General features: G+C 37.7%; 1 protein-coding gene across 2 annotated transcripts in view; it reads left to right on the plus strand.

The window, feature by feature from the left end:
- LOC128690971 (4'-phosphopantetheine phosphatase) overlaps positions 1-22,305 on the plus strand; it is a 91,494-nt gene that overhangs the window by 33,920 nt on the left and 35,269 nt on the right. For both annotated transcript variants that reach the window (XM_053779787.2, XM_053779788.2), the window contains 3 exons: positions 653-753; positions 2,447-2,609; positions 4,904-5,117. In XM_053779787.2, the coding sequence (XP_053635762.2) occupies positions 653-753; positions 2,447-2,609; positions 4,904-5,117 (478 nt within the window). The remainder of the gene's footprint in view (positions 1-652; positions 754-2,446; positions 2,610-4,903; positions 5,118-22,305) is intronic.

Consider the following 22,305-nt stretch of genomic DNA (forward strand, 5'->3'; position numbering starts at 1 on the left):
TCATTATGTGCTACATCATACCTTGTATATTTATTTATCCTCTTTTTCATAAAATATGTATTACTTATTACCAAATCTCTTTCTACACATAGCTCAATTAAAGGCTCCCCATTTACATTTACCCCTGGCACCCCAAATTTACCTACTACTCCCTCCATAACATTTTTACCCACTTTAGCATTGAAATCCCCAACCACCATTACTCTCTCACTTGATTCAAAACTCCCCACACATTCACTCAACATTTCCCAAAATCTCTCTCTCTCCTCTACACTTCTTTCTTAAGACTCCAGGTGCATACACACTTACTATAACCCACTTTTCACATCCAATCTTTATTTTACTCCACATAATCCTTGAATTAATACATTTATAGTCCCTCTTTTCCTGCCATAGCTTATCCTTCAACATTATTGCTACTCTTTCTTTAGCTCTAACTCTATTTGAAACCCCTGAATTGTGAATTGTGCATGTGTGTCTTTATCTACATAACATCTTTTTCACAAGTAATGTAACTACAGTTTGCACTAAAGTTAATGATGTACAAGTTACACTGTTTTTCAATAGTGGCTTGATATGGATCCTTTGATACATGTTAAACCATGAGCTTTTCAAATTTACACAAATGTTAATCTTGTCATGTAATCCGCAGGTTTCTCAGAAGCAGACATTGCAAGAAGTCTTTTATTTACTGTCAGCAATGACATTGGGCAAATTGCTTCTCTTTACGCTATGCTCCACGGCTTGAAGAGGGTAATGTATTGTACAAACGTCTTGCATATTTCTTACATCAACTTTTTTTTAATGTAAAGGAGTCTTTAAGGAAAATTCATATAATGATCAATGTTACTTAATTATTGACAAAAGAGTGCTGCAGAAATGCTGTAGTATCGAAAAATGCTGCAGTTGAGGTTATCAGTAGCGGAGTGATATGAAATGGTGAACATGTATACAGTCTTTGATATATTTTTAAGTATAAAAAGGAAATTGATTTTAGACGGTGGAAAAAGTATATTTGTAAGATAGTCTATTTCCTTATGTATCTTGTTAAATGGGCATCCAGTTCTTGATTTCTATTTTGTATTCTCATTGACACCCTTGATGTTACTGGATGTCTCTTATTTCCTCATTGTTGAACCCATCAACCTTATGAAATGTATAAACATCTTAAAAGTTTTATCATTTGTTATGTATTCACAGTACTATTGAATGAGTGATTGTGAATGTTTTTCTGTCTGGGGTCACCCTACTTTGGTGGGAAATGGCCATTGTGGTGAAAAAAAAAAGGTCCTCATGTTTGTGTTACTGGTAGAATATTCTCCATTGCCTTTTGTTTATATTTATTATGGGACTTTGACATTTTAAAATACAGTATAATTAGAAACTTTAAAGTTGAATAAGAAAAAAATGGAAAGTAGGTGTTCACATCATGATTTTGTACCTGGGTAGTTTGTAATTTAGCAGGTTGAATGTGGGTAGGTTGTACCTGGGCAAGTTATACTTTAGCAGGTTGAGTGTAGGCAGGTTGTACCCGGGCAGTTTGTACTTTAGCAGGTTGCATATACATAATAATAATAATCATAATAATAATATCTTTATTTGTCCAAGTACATGTACAAGATATACATGCCTAGCTGACATCAATGACATACTACTATAGAGAAAGCCCTTTGTTATGCTGAGCATTTCTGGCATATTAGGTCAATTTTGTCCCAGGATGCGACCCACATCAGTCGACTAACACCCAGGTACCCATTTTACTGATAGGTGAACATGGACAGCAAGTGTCTTATGGAAAAAAGTCCTAATGTTTTCCAGCTGTACCAGAGATCGACCCCCAGACCTCAGTGTGTGAGCTGAGTGAGCTAGCAGTCAAGCTATGGGACACCTTGGGCAGGTTGTACTTGGGCAGGTTGTACTTGGGCAGGTTGTATCTGGTCAGGTTGTACCTGGGCAGGTTATACTTGGGTAGGTTATACTTGGGCAGGTTGTACCTGGTCAGGTTGTACTTGAGCAGGTTGTACCTGGGCAGGTTGTACATGGGCAGGTTGTACCTAGGCAGGTTGTACCTGGGCAGGTTATACCTGGACAGGTTGTACCTGGGCAGGTTTTATCTGTGCAGGTTGTACCTAGGCAGGTTGTACCTGGGCAGGCTGTACCTGGGCAGGTTGTATCTAGGCAGGTTGTACTTATTTGACCTATTGTCATGAATTTTCACTGATATCCATTTCCTAGACGATTTTAGGTTATATAAGGTTCGGTGAGGCTTAATGCCTCATTAGTTAATGTGTGCATTTTATTATTTACTAACAGCATAATTGTATATGGGACTGTACTTACTGTGTAATGTACAATATCATGTAGCAAAGCAGAAATAATAATAATGAATGAATAATTTTATATTGCTTGTTGCAGTGCGGTGTACATACATACATTTTTTCTGTAGGTATACTTTGGAGGTTACTTCCTACGTAACCACCCAGTTAGCATGCACACTATAAGCTTTGCTATCAACTACTGGAGCCGTGGAGCAGTGCAGGCGCTCTTTTTACGACATGAAGGATACTTGGGAGCTATTGGAGCATTTCTTAGAGGTGCAGAAGAATGTGGTAAGAAACATTCAGTATTGTATATAGAGCACAACTGCCGTCAGCACTGATTAACAAAATCTGTCCTCCTCTTTATGAGTTAGATGCTTTTATAAATAAGAATGCCAATATATGTACATTGTACAAGTTAAAATGTAACATAATAGCTGTGCCTCCAGACAGAAATAACATGCGTACTTATAACATCATAATAAAACTTAGCTTTTTATATATCCCATGGCTCAGTTGGTAGTACACTCAGCCCACCTTCTGAGTGTCCGTGATATAATCCTTGACATGGGTGGAAACATTGGGCATGTTTCCTTACACCTGCTGACACTGTTCACCTAGCAGTAAGTTGATACCTGGGTGTTAGTTGCCTGTTTTGGGTTGCATCCCAGGTGGTGGTAGTATACTTTAGGTAAGGCTGGGCTTTGACATACACTGAGGTTATAATAGGAGCTCTTAACTTGTAAAATTTATGTGCAAAAAAAAAAAAATCTTGTGATTTCTTTTAGACATTATTTAGGTTAGGTTAGGAAGATATGCATTTTAGGAAGTGAATATGGACAATGGAACAGAAAATAATAATTTGTTAATTGCATTTATGATGCTGTAAGTACCTATGTTAGTTATGTTTGGATGAAAAACCTGTGTATTTTTTTTTACTTATTTATATGTGTATGTATGTTGGAATTAATAATCATAATAAGTAAGTACAGTGGAACTCTGGTTTTCATCTGTAATCCATTCCAGAAGGTCGGGCGAAAACTGATTTGTACGAAAACTGAAGTAATATTTCCCATAAAAAATAATGTAAATCCAGTTAATCCGTTCCAGACACCCAAAAATATTAACAAAAAATACATTTTATAGAGAATAACTATAGTTTTACATACAGAAAACAATGAGAAATAAACATAAATGACTAATGAAATGGATAAATAAACATTTAACATTTAAGATTTGCCTGAAATGGGACATGGAATTGTCATTGAACATGTTGCTGACAAGACTTGCAGCAGCTTTGTTAGGGTGATATTTCTCCACAAAACTTTGCGGCTCACTCCAGTTTGCACAAATGTCCTTAATTGCTGAAGAAGGCACATTCTCCCCCCTCTCTTCCTCACTGAATGAGTAACAATGACAGACTGAATCACAAACGTATGAGCAGCTGTGTCCCATGGGCAGGTGGACGCATCTGGTATGGACAATTTCCGAGTGGATGTAGGAAAATGAGGAAAATTTCGCTAAAAAAATTGGCCGAAAACTGAATTGTACAATAACCGGACTGGACGAAAACCAGGGTTCTACTGTACTAATCTAACTTAAGAATTTGTTGATTGACTGAGTTAAAAGGTGGCTTTTGTGTTCACTAAGTCATTATTCAGTGCTTTTACTAGGATTTTTCATGGTGGCCATTGTATTTGGTTTAGCATGCAACCATATTATTGAAAACCAGGTAGAATTTTGTTGACAATATACTTGCTGAATTTCTCACATTCAAATCTTTCTTTTTTTTTGGTGAAGAAGAGGGGGGATATTTTTTCTTACAAATGGTGATATCAGTGAGGCTATAGCAATCTTTAAGGGGAGATGGTCTCTGAAATGAAAACCAGCTGAAATAAAGGCTTATTATACAGATAGGATTTATGAATTTGAGAGAACTTTTAGGAATACTTTCTCAGTGAATTTGGAATGGTGAATGTCTTTAGAACTTACTAGCCTTTTAACATCACTGAAGAAGCTGTTATGTTTTCTGTATCATTTCTGACAATTTCATCTCTCCTCATTTCTTTCTGACAAATAAAAGGTACAATAAAGTACCTAGAATTATATAAATGTTTTGAGAGGTATTCAATATTGATGCTCCACTCTTGTGTTGTATAACATATTTCTTTGTTGAGGAAGTATCATAGCTTTGTGTTAACATTTTACTGAAAATTAAGGTTCTCATTATAAATGCATTTTCTTTTAACACGTAGAAGAACACATAGAAAATACTGAGTTTCAGTAGAGTTAGATAGGACACATGGCTTACAAGAATGCCCCAAAATTACTCAGCCTTTGAACTTACTTTCATTAATTTCACTGCCATGACAGCTTGTTGCAAATAGTGATGTAAATACAACATTTTGTATGTGAAATTATAAGAGTAGGTTTGTATATAAAGTTACATATAGTAGAGCATTATGTTGCATTTGATAAAATAAAATTTTATTTTTATTGAATTTTGAATATAAAAAAGGGATTAAATATCAATTAACACAAAACCATATTTTTCTTTTTATTGTATGGTATATATTTGTGTACAGATACTGAGAAATATTCATGGGGAGAGAACTATGCAGGATCTTCTGGCCTTCAGTCTCCCTTGCCTCATCCTCCTGTGGGTGGGTGGCCTGGGGGAACCATTGATCAGCTTGAGATCGACCGCTGTGATCAGCAGCTGACTTTCTTTCCTTTACTGGCTCACCCAGAGGAGTATGTCCCTGATGCTGTGGATCTCACTAAGGATAAAGAAGCTAGGTACAGTCACAGTATACTGTTTTTTCCCTTCAAAATAAAGCTAGCAAATATAATTTTAGGAATAAAGATTTACAGTTTTTTCACCCTAACCATCACATATTGACTTATTGGCCCAATATACTTGTTTTTTTAACCTACTGTAGACATTTACTAAAAAAGAGAAGAAGAAAAACTTTATAAAACTGGGATGCTTGAATGTGCATGGATGTAGTGCAGATGACAAGAAACAGATGATTGCTGATGTTATGAATGAAAAGAAGTTGAATGTCCTGGCCCTAAGTGAAACAAAGCTTAAGTGGGTAGGGGAGTTTCGGTGGGGGGAAATAAATGGGATTAAATCTGGAGTATCTGAGAGAGTTACAGCAAAGGAAGGGGTAGCAGTAATGTTGAAGGATCAGTTATGGAAAGAGAAAAGAGAATATGAATGTGTAAATTCAAGAATTATGTGGATTAAAGTAAAGGTTGGATGCGAAAAGTGGGTCATAATAAGCGTGTATGCACCTGGAGAAGAGAGGAATGTAGAGGAGAGAGAGAGATTTTGGGAGATGTTAAGTGAATGTATAGGAGCCTTTGAACCAAGTGAGAGAGTAATTGTGGTAGGGGATCTGAATGCTAAAGTAGGAGAAACTTTTAGAGGGGGTTTGGGAGGTAAGTTTGGGGTGCCAGGTGTAAATGATAAACGGAGCCCTTTGATTGAACTTTGTATAGAAAGGGGTTTAGTTATAGGTAATACATATTTTAAGAAAAAGAGGATAATAAGTATACAAGATATGATGTAGGGCGAAATGACAGTAGTTTGTTGGATTATGTATTGGTAGATAAAAGACTGTTGAGTAGACTTCAGGATGTACATGTTTATAGAGGGGCCACAGATATATCAGATCACTTTCTAGTTGTAGCTACACTGAGAGTAAAAGGTAGATGGGATACAAGGAGAATAGAAGCATCAGGGAAGAGAGAGGTGAAGGTTTATAAACTAAAAGAGGAGGCAGTTAGGGTAAGATATAAACAGCTTTTGGAGGATAGATGGGCTAATGAGAGCATAGGAAATGGGGTCGAAGAGGTGTGGGGTAGGTTTAAAAATGTAGTGTTAGAGTGTTCAGCAGAAGTTTGTGGTTACAGGAAAGTGGGTGCGGGAGGGAAGAGGAGCGATTGGTGGAATGATGATGTAAAGAGAGTAGTAAGGGAGAAAAAGTTAGCATATGAGAAGTTTTTACAAAGTAGAAGTGATGCAAGGAGGGAAGAGTATATGGAGAAAAAGAGAGAGGTTAAAAGAGTGGTGAAGCAGTGTAAAAAGAGAGCAAATGAGAGAGTGGGTGAGATGTTATCAACAAATTTTGATGAAAATAAGAAAAAGTTTTGGAGTGAGATTAACAAGTCAAGGAAGCCTAGAGAACAAATGGATTTGTCAGTTAAAAATAGGAGAGGAGAGTTATTAAATGGAGAGTTAGAGGTATTGGGAAGATGGAGGGAATATTTTGAGGAATTGTTAAATGTTGAAGATAGGGAAGCTGTGATTTCGTGTATAGGGCAAGGAGGAATAACATCTTGTAGGAGTGAGGAAGAGCCAGTTGTGAGTGTGGGGGAAGTTTGTGAGGCAGTAGGTAAAATGAAAGGGGGTAAGGCAGCCGGGATTGATGGGATAAAGATAGAAATGTTAAAAGCAGGTGGGGATGTAGTTTTGGAGTGGTTGGTGCAATTATTTAATAAATGTATGGAAGAGGGTAAGGTACCTAGGGATTGGCAGAGAGCATGCATAGTTCCTTTGTATAAAGGCAAAGGGGACAAAAGAGAGTGCAAAAATTATAGGGGGATAAGTCTGTTGAGTATACCTGGTAAAGTGTATGGTAGAGTTATTATTGAAAGAATTAAGAGTAAGACGGAGAATAGGATAGCAGATGAACAAGGAGGCTTTAGGAAAGGTAGGGGGTGTGTGGACCAGGTGTTTACAGTGAAACATATAAGTGAATAGTATTTAGATAAGGCTAAAGAGGTCTTTGTGGCATTTATGGATTTGGAAAAGGCATATGACAGGGTGGATAGAGGGGCAATGTGGCAGATGTTGCAGGTGTATGGTGTAGGAGGTAGGTTACTGAAAGCAGTGAAGAGTTTTTACGAGGATAGTGAGGCTCAGGTTAGAGTATGTAGGAAAGAGGGAAATTATTTCCCAGTAAAAGTAGGCCTTAGACAAGGATGTGTGATGTCATCGTGGTTTTTTAATATATTTATAGATGGGGTTGTAAGAGAAGTAAATGCGAGGGTCTTGGCAAGAGGCGTGGAGTTAAGATAAAGAATCACACATAAAGTGGGAGTTGTCACAGTTGCTCTTTGCTGATGACACTGTGCTCTTGGGAGATTCTGAAGAGAAGTTGCAGAGATTGGTGGATAAATTTGGTAGGGTGTGCAAAAGAAGAAAATTAAAAGTGAATACAGGAAAGAGTAAGGTTATGAGGATAACAAAAAGATTAGGTGATGAAAGATTGGATATCAGATTGGAGGGAGAGAGTATGGAGGAGGTGAATGTATTCAGATATTTGGGAGTGGACGTGTCAGCGGATGGGTCTATGAAAGATGAGGTGAATCATAGAATTGATGAGGGGAAAAGGGTGAGTGGTGCACTTAGGAGTCTGTGGAGACAAAGAACTTTGTCCTTGGAGGCAAAGAGGGGAATGTATGAGAGTATAGTTTTACCAACGCTCTTATATGGGTGTGAAGCATGGGTGATGAATGTTGCAGCGAGGAGAAGGCTGGAGGCAGTGGAGATGTCATGTCTGAGGGCAATGTGTGGTGTGAATATAATGCAGAGAATTCGTAGTTTGGAAGTTAGGAGGAGGTGCGGGATTACCAAAACTGTTGTCCAGAGGGCTGAGGAAGGGTTGTTGAGGTGGTTCGGACATGTAGAGAGAATGGAGCGAAACAGAGTGACTTAAAGAGTGTATCAGTCTGTAGTGGAAGGAAGGCGGGGTAGGGGTCGGCCTAGGAAAGGTTGGAGGGGGGGGGTAAAGGAGGTTTTGTGTGCGAGGGGCTTGGACTTCCAGCAGGCATGCGTGAGCGTGTTTGATAAGAGTGAATGGAGACAAATGGTTTTTAATACTTGACGTGCTGTTGGAGTGTGAGCAAAGTAACATTTATGAAGGGGTTCAGGGAAACCGGCAGGCCGGACTTGAGTCCTGGAGATGGGAAGTACAGTGCCTGCGCTCTGAAGGAGGGGTGTTAATGTTGCAGTTTAAACTGTAGTGTAAAGCACCCTTCTGGCAAGACAGTGATGGAGTGAATGATGGTGAAAGTTTTTCTTTTTTGGTCCACCCTGCCTTGGTGGGATTCGGCCAGTGTGATAATAATAATATATACAGGAGAAGAGGTTACTAGCCCCTTGCTCCCGGCATTTTAGTTGCCTCTTACAACACGCATGGCTTACGGAGGAAGAATTCTGTTCCACTTCCCCATGGAGATAAGAGGAAATAAACAAGAATAAGAACTAGAAAGAAAATAGAAGAAAACCCAGAGGGGTGTGTATATATGTGCTTGTACATGTATGTGTAGTGTGACCTAAGTGTAAGTAGAAGTAGCAAGACGTACCTGAAATCTTGCATGTTCATGAGACAGAAAAAAGGACACCAGCAATCCTACCATCATGTAAAACAATTACAGGCTTTCGTTTTACACTCACTTGGCAGGACGGTAGTACTTCCCTGGGCGGTTGCTGTCTACCAACCTACTACCTAGGAATAATTGTATATATTTCATGTTAATATGAATAATTGATGTGTTGGCCCAATATACTTATTTCTTAACTTTTTGTTTTTTTTAACCCTTAAACGGTCCAAATGTATATATACGTTCTCTCGCAGAGCGCCCCGAATATTTTGAGAAAAAAAAAAAATTTTTTTTTAATAGGAAAAGAGAGCATATGGTACCCAGGCATCCCTAATTTTTTTCATAAGGCACACGGTGAGTGCGCACACCCATTCTCTCATGTCTAGGCAACTCAGGCTTACCATGCCAATGTTGAATGAATGACAAAGGACACGTATACATATATATGTTTGGGGCGCTATGCGGGAGAACATATATATACGTTTGGGGCGCTACGCGAGAGAACATATATATACGTTTGGACCGTTTAAGGGCTAATAAACCTTTTTTACATTTACTAATTTATACTGGAGAAAGGGCTACAAGCCTCCTTGTTCCCAGCATTATAGTCACTTCTTACAACATACATGGCTTATGGAGGAAGAATTCTTTTCCACTTCCCCATGGAGATTTCTTTACCTACCTGTGAATTGAGACGAATGGTATTTGGGACCTGACGATCTGTTGGAGTGTGAGCAGGGTAATATTTAGTGAAGGGATTCAGGGAAACCGGTTATTTTTATATAGCCAGACTTGAGTCCTGGAAATGGGAAGTACAATGCTTGCACTCTAAAGGAGGGGTTTTGGGATATTAGCAGTTTGGAGGGATATGTTGTGTATCTTTATACGCATATGCTTCTAAACTGTTGTGTTCTGAGCACCTCTGCAAAAACAGTGATTATGTGTGAGTGAGGTGAAAGTGTTGAATGATGATGAAAGTATTTTCTTTTTGGGGATTTTCTTTCTTTTTGGGTCACCCTGCCTCGGTGGGAGACGGCTGACTTGTTGAAGAAAAAAAAAATATATATTTCATCTTATGTGAATACTAACTGTGTTGCTGTTTTTGTTTGACTGTTTTCTTTGATACATCTGTAGGTGTACTTTATATATTTTTGCACTGAGTAGTCATGCTATCAAACATATTAAGGAAATACGTTGCTCTATGAAATACACTGTGAGGACAAGGTTTACTCTTAGCAAAACTACAGGAACAAAAGTAGAAGTTTTCACAAAGAAACTGGACCACAGCCTTCTCAGAATGTCAGATCAGTCAGGTTGTGATGACTGTTTACTTTGTCAGCATGCAGGCTTCCAGAAGTCACACCCTGGTTAATCAGGTAGTCAAGAAAGAAATGTGGCTTCAGGTCAGTCTGCATTACTGTAATGCTACTTAATAAGAAAGAAATGTGGCTTCAGGTCAGTCTGCATTACTATAATGCTACTTGATAATTCACTAATACTGTACTGTGCACAGCTGTTTAAAGTTTAAGCTTCTATTCATTCCCCTAAAGGATATACCTGGAAGGTGTTCTGGAAGTCAAAGCCCCTGTGGCCTGGACCTCCCTTCAAAGAAGGGGGTGCCTTGATGCTGTTGAAAGGCTCTTGATCCAGGGAATTAGTTACCCTCCCCTTCCCTGGATCAAACTAGATTACTTTCCATTCTCAAGGCAGTGTATGACCCTTAGTGGTTTAATATTATTCATTGAATATATAGGAGGGCCCTGCTTATACAGGAGGTCGGGTTTCAGGCTTCTGCTGTAAAGTGATAATTGCTGTAAAGCAAAACATAGCTTTTTTTCACATTCAAATGCATATAATATGTTCACACTATCATATATTAAGTGAGCAATAGAACTAGGCCTAAAAAATACATATACAGTACACATATTACTTGCCTTAAAATATTTTCATCTTTAACTTAGAGTGATGAATATGTTTATAGGAAGTCTGAATAAATAAAGAATGGGTACACATAATTGAAAACCACTTTATTAGCGAAAAGCTGTAAAGCAAATCCCACCTGTAATAATTTACCAGGACAAAAATAAGGCATTTTGTCATGATATGACTTCAGCAAAATGTGTATGTATAGTATTATGTTATAGGTAGTAGGTTGGTAGACAGCAGCAACCCAGGGAGGTACTACAGTCCTGTCAAGTGAGTGTAAAACGAAAGCCTGTAATTGATGGTAGGATTGCTGGTGTCTTTTTTTTCTATCTCATAAACATGCAAGATTTCAGGTACGTCAGCTTATACTGTATATATATATATACACACCCTTCTGGGTTTTCTTTTATTTTCTTACTGGTTCTTATTTATTTCCTCTTATCTCCATGGGTATGTTGGTATTTTTGTTTAATAAATGTATGAAAGAGAAGAAGGTACCTAGGGATTGGCAGAGAACATGTATAGTCCCTTTATATAAAGGGAAGGGGGACAAAAGAAATTGTAAAAATTATAGAGGAATAAGTTTACTGAGTATACCAGGAAAAGTGTACGGTAGGGTTATTATTGAAAGAATTAGAGGTAAGATAGAATGTAGGATTGCGGATGAGCAAGGAGGTTTTAGAGTGGGTAGGGGATGTGTAAATCAAGTGTTTACATTGAAACATATATGTGAACAGTATTTAGATAAAGGTAGGGAAGTTTTTATTGCATTTATGGATTTAAAAAAGGCATATGATAGAGTGGATAGGGAAGCAATGTGGCAGATGTTGCAAGTACATGTATATGGAATAGGTGGTAAGTTACTAAATGCTGTAAAGAGTTTTTATGAGGATAGTGAGGCTCAGGTTAGGGTGTGTAAAAGAGAGGGAGACTACTTCTCAGTAAAAGTAGGTCTTAGACGGGGATGTGTAATGTCACCATGGTTGTTTAATATATTTATAGATGGGGTTGTAAAAGAAGTAAATGCTAGGTGTTGGGGAGAGGAGTGGGAGTAAATTATGGGGAATTAAATACACAATGGGAATTGACACAGTTGCTTTTTGCTGATGATACTGTGCTTATGGGAGATTTTAAAGAAAAATTGCAAAGGTTAGTGGGCGAGTTTGAGAGTGTGTGTAAAGGTAGAAAGTTGAAAGTGAACATAGAAAAGAGTAAGGTGATGAGGGTATCAAATGATTTAGATAAGGAAAAATTGGATATCAAAGTAGGGAAGAGGAGTATGGAAGAAGTGAATGTTTTCAGATATTTGGGAGCTGACATGTCAGCGGATGGATTTATGAAGGATGAGGTTAATCATAGAATTGATGAAGGAAAAAAGGCGAGTGGTGCGTTGAGGTATATGCGGAGACAAAAAACATTATCAATGGAGGCAAAGAAGGGAATGTATGAAAGTATAGTAGTACCAACACTCTTATATGGATGTGAAGCTTGGGTTGTAAATGTGGCAGTGGGGAGGCGGTTGGAGGCAGTGGAGATGTCCTGTCTAAGGGCATTGTGTGAAGTAAGTATTATACAGAAAATTCGGAGTGTGGAAATTAGGAGAAGGTGTGGAGTTAATGAAATTATTAGTCAGAGGGCAGAAGAGGGGTTGTTGAGGTGGTTTGGTCATTTAGAGAGAATGGATCAAATTAGAATGACATGGAGAGTGTATAAATCCGTAGGGGAAGGAAGGCGGGGTAGGGGTTGTCCTTGAAAAGGTTGGAGGGAGCGGGTAAAGGAAGTTTTGTGGGTGAGGGGCTTGGACTTCTAGCAAGCGTGCGTGAGCGTGTTAGGAGTGAATGGAGACGAATGGTATTTGGGACCTGACGAGGTGTTGGAGTGTGAGCAGGGTAATATTTAGTGAAGGGATTCAAGGAAACCGGTTATTTTTATATAGCCAGACTTGAGTCCTGGAAATGGGAAGTACAATGCCTGTACTTTAAAGGAGGGGTTTTATATATTGGCAGTTTGGAGGGATGTGTTGTGTATTCTGAGCACCTCTGCAAAAACAGTGATTATGTGTGAGTGAGGTGAAGGTGTCGAATGATGATGAAAGTATTTTCTTTTTGGGGATTTTCTTTGTTTTTGGGTCACCCTGCCTCAGTGGAAGATGGACAACTTGTTAAAAAAAAAAAAAAAAAAAATCTCCATGGGGAAGTGGAACAGAATACTTCCTCCATAAGCCATTCGTGTCGTAAGAGGCGACTAAAATGCCGGGAGCAAGAGGCTAGTAACTCCTTCTCCTGTATACATTACTAAAGTTAAAAAGAGAAACTTTTGTTTTTCTTTTTGTGCCACCATGCCTTGGTGGGATACAACTGGTGCATTGAAAGAATGAAAAGAAGTATTGTGTTACAGGGCATATAGTGATTTGGGAGATTTGAGTATCAAAACAATACAAAAATGGGTAGGCTATAATAAGGTTTAGGTATAAGAAAAATAGAGGTTGTGATTCTGGAAAAAAAAAAATACATTGATTTAAATGAGAGAGAGAGAGAGAGAGAGAGAGAGAGAGGGAGAGGTAAGAGACTATTGAAGTAAACATAAGAACAAACAACAGCCTTAGTGGGGATTTGCTAGTTTTAATAATGGAAAAAATAAAGGTGAGCAAACTCATTGGTAAGAATGAAAGAAGTGTAAATTGAATAATGAAAACAAAAATACCATATATGAGTTGGTTAAAGTGGCCATTCTTTTTGTGCGCTGGGTTTACTAACTAGATAGACAAATTTTTTTTAAATATTTTTTTATTTTTTTTGTACTATATAGGGTTTATTTTTATGTACATAACTAGTTAGAGAATTTTTATTTTAATATATTTTTATTTTTTTTACTGTATATGGTTAATTTTTTTGTACATGTGTGGTGGATCATTTTTCATATGGTATAGTATTTTATAAATGTAAATTGTAATTACAGGAGTTACAGTAATCAAGTACAGTACTGTAAAATAAAAAAAAACCCTTCATCTGAGGTTATGAAGCAACGAGTGTAGCTCAGGCAAGGTAAGTGAACAAAATATAAGATTTGTGGTACAGTATTATATTGTTTTCAGGTGATTTTGGTACCAAAATTGCACAAATACATGTTCTTTTATTTAAATTAATATAATCTCACTTTTTTTTTTGGCCCCATCTCCAAGAAATATATTAACTAGAATTTTTTTATGCAAACACTCCTGTTTCCTTTAGGTTGTGGGTAATTTTGTGTTCACATGTATTCTGTATGTGTATGTACAGTATGTAATATATATATATATATATATATATATATATATATATATATATATATATATATATATATATATATATATATATATATATATATATATATATATATATATTTTTTTTTTTTTTTTCTTTCAACAAGTCGGCCGTCTCGCACCGAGGCAGGGTAACCCAAAAAGAAAGAAAATCCCCAAAAAGAAAATACTTTCATCATCATTCAACACTTTCATCATCATTCAACACTTTCACCACACTCACACATAATCACTGTTTTTGCAGAGGTGCTCAGAGCACAACAGCTTAGAAGCATACACATATAAAGATACACAACATATCCCTCCAAACTGCCAATATCCCAAACCCCTCCTTTAAAGTGCAGGCATTGTACTTCCCATTTCCAGGACTCAAGTCCGACTATATGAAAATAACCGGTTTCCCTGAATCCCTTCACTAAATATTACCCTGCTCACACTCCAACAGATCGTCAGGTCTCAAGTACCATTTGTCTCCATTCACTCCTATCTAACACGCTCACGCACGCTTGCTGGAAGTCCAAGCCCCTTGCCCACAAAACCTCCTTTACCCCCTCTCTCCAACCCTTTCGAGGACGACCCCTACCCCGCCTTCCTTCCCCTATAGATTTATATGCTTTCCATGTCATTCTACTTTGATCCATTCTCTCTAAATGACCAAACCACCTCAACAACCCCTCTTCTGCCCTCTGACTAATACTTTTATTAACTCCACACCTTCTCCTAATTTCCACACTCCGAATTTTCTGCATAATATTTACACCACACATTGCCCTTAAACAGGACATCTCCACTGCCTCCAACCGTCTCCTCGCTGCTGCATTTACCACCCAAGCTTCACACCCATATAAGAGTGTTGGTACTACTATACTTTCATACATTCCCTTCTTTGCCTCCATAGATAACGTTTTTTGACTCCACATATACCTCAATGCACCACTCACCTTTTTTCCCTCATCAATTCTATGATTAACCTCATCCTTCATAAATCCATCTGCCGACACGTCAACTCCCAAGTATCTGAAAACATTCACTTCTTCCATACTCCTCCTCCCCAATTTGATATCCAATTTTTCTTTATCTAAATCATTTGACACCCTCATCACCTTACTCTTTTCTATGTTCACTTTCAACTTTCTACCTTTACACACATTCCCAAACTCATCCACTAACCTTTGCAATTTTTCTTTAGAATCTCCCATAAGCACAGTATCATCAGCAAAAAGTAACTGTGTCAATTCCCATTTTGAATTTGATTCCCCATAATTTAATCCCACCCCTCTCCCGAACACCCTAGCATTTACTTCCTTAACAACCCCATCTATAAATATATTAAACAACCATGGTGACATTACACATCCCTGTCTAAGACCTACTTTTATCGGGAAGTAGTCTCCCTCTCTTCTACACACCCTAACCTGAGCCTCACTATCCTCATAAAAACTCTTTACAGCATTTAATAACTTACCACCTATTCCATATACTTGCAACATCTGCCACATTGCTCCTCTATCCACTCTATCATATGCCTTTTCTAAATCCATAAATGCAATAAAAACTTCCCTATCTTTATCTAAATACTGTTCACATATATGCTTCAATGTAAACACCTGATCTACACATCCCCTACCCACTCTGAAACCTCCTTGCTCATCCGCAATCCTACATTCTGTCTTATCTCTAATTCTTTCAATTATAACCCTACCGTACACTTTTCCTGGTATACTCAGTAAGCTTATTCCTCTATAATTTTTACAGTCTCTTTTGTCCCCTTTCCCTTTATATAAAGGGACTATACATGCTCTCCGCCAATCCCTAGGTACCTTCCCCTCTTTCATACATTTATTAAACAAAAGTACCAACCACTCCAACACTATATCTCCCCCTGCTTTTAACATTTCTGTCATGATCCCATCAGTTCCAGCTGCTTTACCCCCTTTCATTTTACGTAATGCCTCACGTACCTCCCCCACACTTACATTCTGCTCTTCTTCACTCCTAAAAGATGGTATACCTCCCTGACCAGTGCATGAAATTACTGCCTCTCTTTCTTCCTTAACATTTAAAAGTTCCTCAAAATATTCTCGCCATCTACCCAATACCTCCATCTCCCCATCTACTAACTCCCCTACTCTGTTTTTAACTGACAAATCCATATTTTCCCTAGGCTTTCTTAACTTGTTTAACTCACTCCAAAATTTTTTCTTATTTTCATTAAAATTTCTTGACAGTGCCTCTCCCACTCTATCATCTGCTCTCCTTTTGCACTCTCTCACCACTCTCTTTACCTTTCTTTTACTCTCCATATACTCTGCTCTTCTTATAACACTTCTGCTTTGTAGAAACCTCTCATAAGCTACCTTTTTCTCTTTTATCACACCCTTTACTTCATCATTCCACCAATCACTCCTCTTTCCTCCTGCCCCCACCCTCCTATAACCACAAACTTCTGCCCCACATTCTAATACTGCATTTTTAAAACTATTCCAACCCTCTTCAACCCCCCCACTACTCATCTTTGCACTAGCCCACCTTTCTGCCAATAGTCGCTTATATCTCACCCGAACTTCCTCCTCCCTTAGTTTATACACTTTCACCTCCCTCTTACTTGTTGTTGCCACCTTCCTCTTTTCCCATCTACCTCTTACTCTAACTGTAGCTACAACTAAATAATGATCCGATATATCAGTTGCCTCTCTATAAACATGTACATCCTGGAGCCTACCCATCAACCTTTTATCCACCAATACATAATCTAATAAACTACTTTCATTACATGCTACATCATACCTTGTATATTTATTTATCCTCTTTTTCATAAAATATGTATTACTTATTACCAAATTTCTTTCTACACATAGCTCAATTAAAGGCTCCCCATTTACATTTACCCCTGGCACCCCAAATTTACCTACTACTCCCTCCATAACATTTATACCCACTTTAGCATTTTAATCCCCAACCACCATTACTCTCACACTTGATTCAAAACTCCCCACGCATTCACTCAACATTTCCCAAAATCTCTCTCTCTCCTCTACACTTCTCTCTTCTCCAGGTGCATACACGCTTATTATAACCCACTTTTCACATCCAATCTTTATTTTACTCCACATAATCCTTGAATTAATACATTTATAGTCCCTCTTTTCCTGCCATAGCTTATCCTTCAACATTATTGCTACTCCTTCTTTAGCTCTAACTCTATTTGAAACCCCTGACCTAATCCCATTTATTCCTCTCCACTGAAACTCTCCAACCCCCTTCAGCTTTGTTTCACTTAAAGCCAGGACATCCAGCTTCTTCTCATTCATAACATCCACAATCATTTCTTTCTTATCATCTGCACAACATCCACGCACATTCAGACTTCCCACTTTGACAATTTTCTTCTTCTTATTCTTTTTAGTAATCTTTACAGGAAAAGGGGTTACTAGCCCATTGTACCCGGCATTTTAGTTGACTTTTACAACACGCATGGCTTACGGAGGAAAGATTCTTATTCCACTTCCCCATGGATATAAAAGGAAAATTAATAAGACCCAGAACTATTAAGATAAAATCAAAGAAAACTCAGATGAGTGTGTATAAATAAATGTGTACATGTATGTGTAGTATGACCTAAGTGTAAGTAGAAGTAGCAAGACATGCCTGTAATCTTGCATATTTAAAAATGGTGGAAAATAAAGTGAAAGGGTTAAATTTTAAAAAATAAAGGGAATCGTTAATGTATAGAGATAAAACAGAAGAAAGGAAGATGAAGTAAGGTTGAAAAAGAAACCTATGGAGGTTTCTACAAAGTTAAAAACGATATAGGGAAGAAAAGAAGGAAAGGGAGAGTCAAAGGAAGGCAGATGATGGGAAGGCACTTCAAAAAAAATGAAAAAGAGAGGTTAAACAATTAAGCCTGGGAAAAATAATTGTCTTAAAAAATGGGGTTGTAGTGGAAGGGGTATGGTAGATCCAAATATTTGGGGCAATGTTGGAAGAAAGGGAACAATTTCATGCGCGGAGGTATCCCTCTTTGAGTGAAGAAAGAAAGGATTAAGTATGGGATGCGTGATTTTTGCGTAAATGAAAGGTAAGCGAACTGATGGATCATGGAAAATGTTAAATCGGGGGAATATATTGTGGTGATATTTTGTTTAATAAATGTATGAAGAGGAATATAGGATTGGCCATGAAAGGCCCCATAAAAAGGAAGGGAAAAAAGGACTTAAAATATGAGAGAAACCACTGTATACGGGAAAGTTTTGAATTATAATTGAAAGAATTAAGGGGTAAGACAGAATGTAGTTGGATGAAAAAGAGGTTTTAAGTGGTAGGGATTAAGATCAGTGTTACATTAGAAGCATAGTGACATTTTTGATAAAGATAGGAAGTTTTTATTGCATTATGATTTGAAAGGCATATGATAGAGTGGATAGGGCAATGTGGCAGATTTTGCAAGTATATGGAATAGGTGTAAGATTAAATCTGTAAAGTTTTTATGAGGATAGTGAGGCTAAAGGTTAGGGTGTGTAAAAGGAAACTACTTCGGTAATGGTCTTAGACAGGGATGTTTTGTCACCATGGTTGTTAATATCTTATAGATGGGGTTAAAGAAAATGCTAGGGTGTTGGAGAGGGGTGGGATTAATTATGGAATCAAATTCAAAGGGGAATTGCACAGTTACTTTGCTGATGATACTGTGCTAGGGTATCGAAAATTGCAAGGTTATGGAGGGATTTGGGAATGTGTTTTAAAAGGTAGAAGTTAAGTGAACTTTAGAAAAGTAGGGATGAGGTGTCAATAGTTTAGATAAGAAAATTGGATATCAAATTGGGGAGGAGTATGGAAAGTGAATGTTTTCAGATATTGGCGTGTCTGGGGGATTTATGAGATGAGTTAATATAGAGAGATGGAAAAAGGTGAGTTGCGTTGAGGTATATTGAGTCAAAAACGTTATCTATGGAGGAAAAGAAGGAATGTAAGGTATAGTAGAAACATCTTTATGGGAGCTTGGGTGGTAAATCCCAGGGAGCGTTGGGGCAGTGGAGATGTCTGTTTAAGGGGCAATTTTGAGTTAAAATTATGCAGAAATTCGGATGTGGAAATTAGGAAAGGTGTGAGTTAATAAAGTATTAGTCAGAGGCAGAGGGTTTTGAGGTGGTTTGGTCTTTTAGGAGAATGGATAAAAGGTGACATGGAAAGCATATAATCTATAGGGAAGGAGCGGGAAAATTGTCTCAAAGGGTTGGAGAGGGTAAGGAGGTTTTGTGGGTAAGAGGCTTGGCTTCCAGTGGCGTGTTGATGGGTAAATGGAGCAGTGGATGGGACCTGGATCTGTTGGAGTGTAGCAGGGTAATTTTAGTGAGGGTTTCCCAGGAACCGGTTATTTTCATATAGTCGGACTTGAGTCCTGAATGGGAATATGCCTGCATTTTAAAGAGGTTTAGGACGTTGGAGGATATTTGTGTATTTTTATATGTAGCTTCTAGACTGTTGTATTCTGACACCTCTGCAAAAACAGTGATAATTGCAGTGTGTGAAAGTGTTGAATGATGAAAGTATTTTCTTTTTGGGATTTTCTTTCTTTTTAGGTCACTGCCTCGGTAGACGGCCGACTTTGAAAAACAAAAAAAAAAATATCTATCTATCATCTATCTATCTCAGCGTCAGGAGTACTACCGTCCTGCAAGTAGTGTAAGCGAAGCCTGTAATTTTTTACATGATGGTAGGATTGCTGATGTGTTTTGTCTGTCTCATAAATATGCAAGATTCGGTCGTCTTCTACTTCTATTTACACTTAGGTCACACTACACATACATACATTTTATTTATACACACTCATCTGAGTTTTCTTTGTTTTTATCTTAATAGTTCTTGGTCTTATTAGTTTTCCTTTTATATCCATGGGAAGTGGAATAGAATCTTTCCTCTGTAAGCCATGCGTGTTGTAAAATCAACTAAAATGCGGAACAATGGGCTAATAACCCCTTTTCCTGTAAGATTACAAAAAAGAATAAGAAAGAAAATTGTCAAAGTGGGAAATCTGAAATTTGCTGGATTTGTGCAAATGATAAGAAAGAGATGATTGTGGATGTTATGAATGAGAAAAAGCTGGATGCCCTGGCTTTAAGTGAAACAAAGCTAAAGGGGGGTGGAGGTTTCAATGGAGAGGAATAAATGGGATTAGGTCAGGGTTTGCAAATAGATTTAAAGAGCTAAAGTGGAGTAGCAATAATATTGAAGGATAAGCTATGGCAGGAAAAGAGGGACTATAAATGTATTAATTCAAGGATTATGTGGAGTAAAATAAAGATTGGATGTGAAAGTGGGTTATAATGGGGTGTATGCACCTGGAAGAGAGAAGTGTAGAGAGAGAGATTTTGGGGAAAAGTTGAGTGAATGCATGGGAGTTTTGAATCAGTGTGGAGTAATGGTGGTTGGGATTTAATGCTAAAGTGGGTAAAAATGTTATAGGAGTAGTAGGTAAATTTGGGGTGCCCGGGTAAATGTAAATGGGAGCCTTTAATTGAGCTATGTGTGAAAGAATTTGGGAATAAGTAATACATATTTATGAAAAAAAGGATAAATAAATATACAAGGTATGATGTACGTAATGAAAGTAGTTTATTAGATTATGTATTGGTGGATAAAGGTTGATGGGTGGCTCAGGATGTGCATGTTTATAGAGGGGCAATTATATTGGACCATTATTTAGTTTAGCTACAGTTAGGTAAGGGTAGATGGGAAGGGGGAAGTGGGAACAACAAGTAAGGGGAGGGAAAGTGTATAAACTAGGGAGGAGGAAGTTGAGGTGAGATATAAACACTATGGCAAAGGTGGGCTAGTGCAAAGATGAGTAGTAGGGGGTTGAAGAGGGTTGGAATAGTTTTAAAATAGTATTAGAATGTGGGGCAGAAGTTTGTGGTTATAGGAGGTGGGGGCAGGAGGAAAAAGGGTGATTGGTGGAATGATGAAGTAAAGGGTGTGATAAAAGAGAAAAGGTAGCTTATGGAGGTTTTTACAAAGAAGTGTTATAAGAAGAGCAAGTATGGAGAGTAAAAGAAAGGTAAAGAAGTGGTGAGAGGTGCAAAGGAGAGCAGATGATAGAGTGGGAGGCACTGTCAAGAAATTTTAATGAAAATAAAAAAAAAATTTTGGATAGTTAAACAAGTTAAGAAGCCTAGGAAAGTATGGATTTGTCAGTTAAAAACAGGTAGGGGAGTTAGTAGATGGGAGATGGAGGTATTAGGTAATTGTGAGAATATTTTTAGGAACTTTTAAATGTTAAAGGAAGAAAAGAGGCAGTAATTTCATGCACTGGTCAGGGGGGTATACCATCTTTTAGAGTGGGAAAAGCAGAATGTAAGTGTGGGAAGTCGTGAGGCATTATGTAAATGAAAGGATAAAGCCTGGAACTGATGGGATCATGATAGAAATGTTATAAGCAGGGGATATAGTGTTGGAGTGGTTGGTACCTTTGTTTAATAAATGTAGAAAGGGAAGGTACCTAGGGATTGGCGGAGAGCATGTATAGTCCCTTTATATAAAGGAAAGGGAAAAGGACTAAAAATTATGAGGAATAAGTTTGAGTATACCAGGAAAAGTGTCGGTGGGTTGTAATTGAAAGAATTAGAGTAGAAGAAAGTAGGATTGGATGAGCAAGGAGGTTTCAGAGTGGGTGGGGATGTGTAGATCAAGTGTTTACATTGATAGGAGTAATGGGCGAATGATCTTGGGACCTGCGATCTGTTGGAGTGTGAGCAGGGTAATTTTAGTGAAGGGATTCAGGGGGCAGTTATTTTCATATAGTGGACTTGAGTCGCAAATGGGAGTACAATGCCTGCACTTTAAAGGAGGAGTTTGGATATTGGCAGTTTGGAGGGGTTTTGTTGTGTATCTCTATCGTATATGCTTCTAACTGTATACGAGCACCTCTGCAAAGCGTGATAATGTGTAGGTGTGGTGAAGTGTTGAATGATGATGAAGTATTTTTTTTTGAGATTTTCTTTCTTTTTTTGAGTACCTGCTGGTGGAGGCGAGGACTTTTGAAAAAAAAATATATATATATATATTTTTTTTTTCATAAATCGACTTCCAGGCCAAAAAAAAATTCAAAAAAAATTTCTAAATTAATTACTTCCATATCTCTTTACAGAGGTAAGGATTAACAACGAAGCATATGCATAAGATACAGCATATCTTAAAAGTACCCCAAAATAGACATTTATATTCAAATCATGGTTATGAAATGATTCCAGTTACTATGTTCCTGCTCCCAGATCTTGGCAGTATCGTGCTCCATCACTCTATCTATTATTCTCATGGGTTTCTGAAAATCAAGCCCACCAAAAGCCTCCTTTCCCTCTTTCCAGCCTT

This window comes from Cherax quadricarinatus, chromosome 24 (genome assembly GCF_038502225.1).
Source record: "Cherax quadricarinatus isolate ZL_2023a chromosome 24, ASM3850222v1, whole genome shotgun sequence".
Classification (NCBI taxonomy): Eukaryota; Metazoa; Arthropoda; class Malacostraca; order Decapoda; family Parastacidae; genus Cherax; species Cherax quadricarinatus.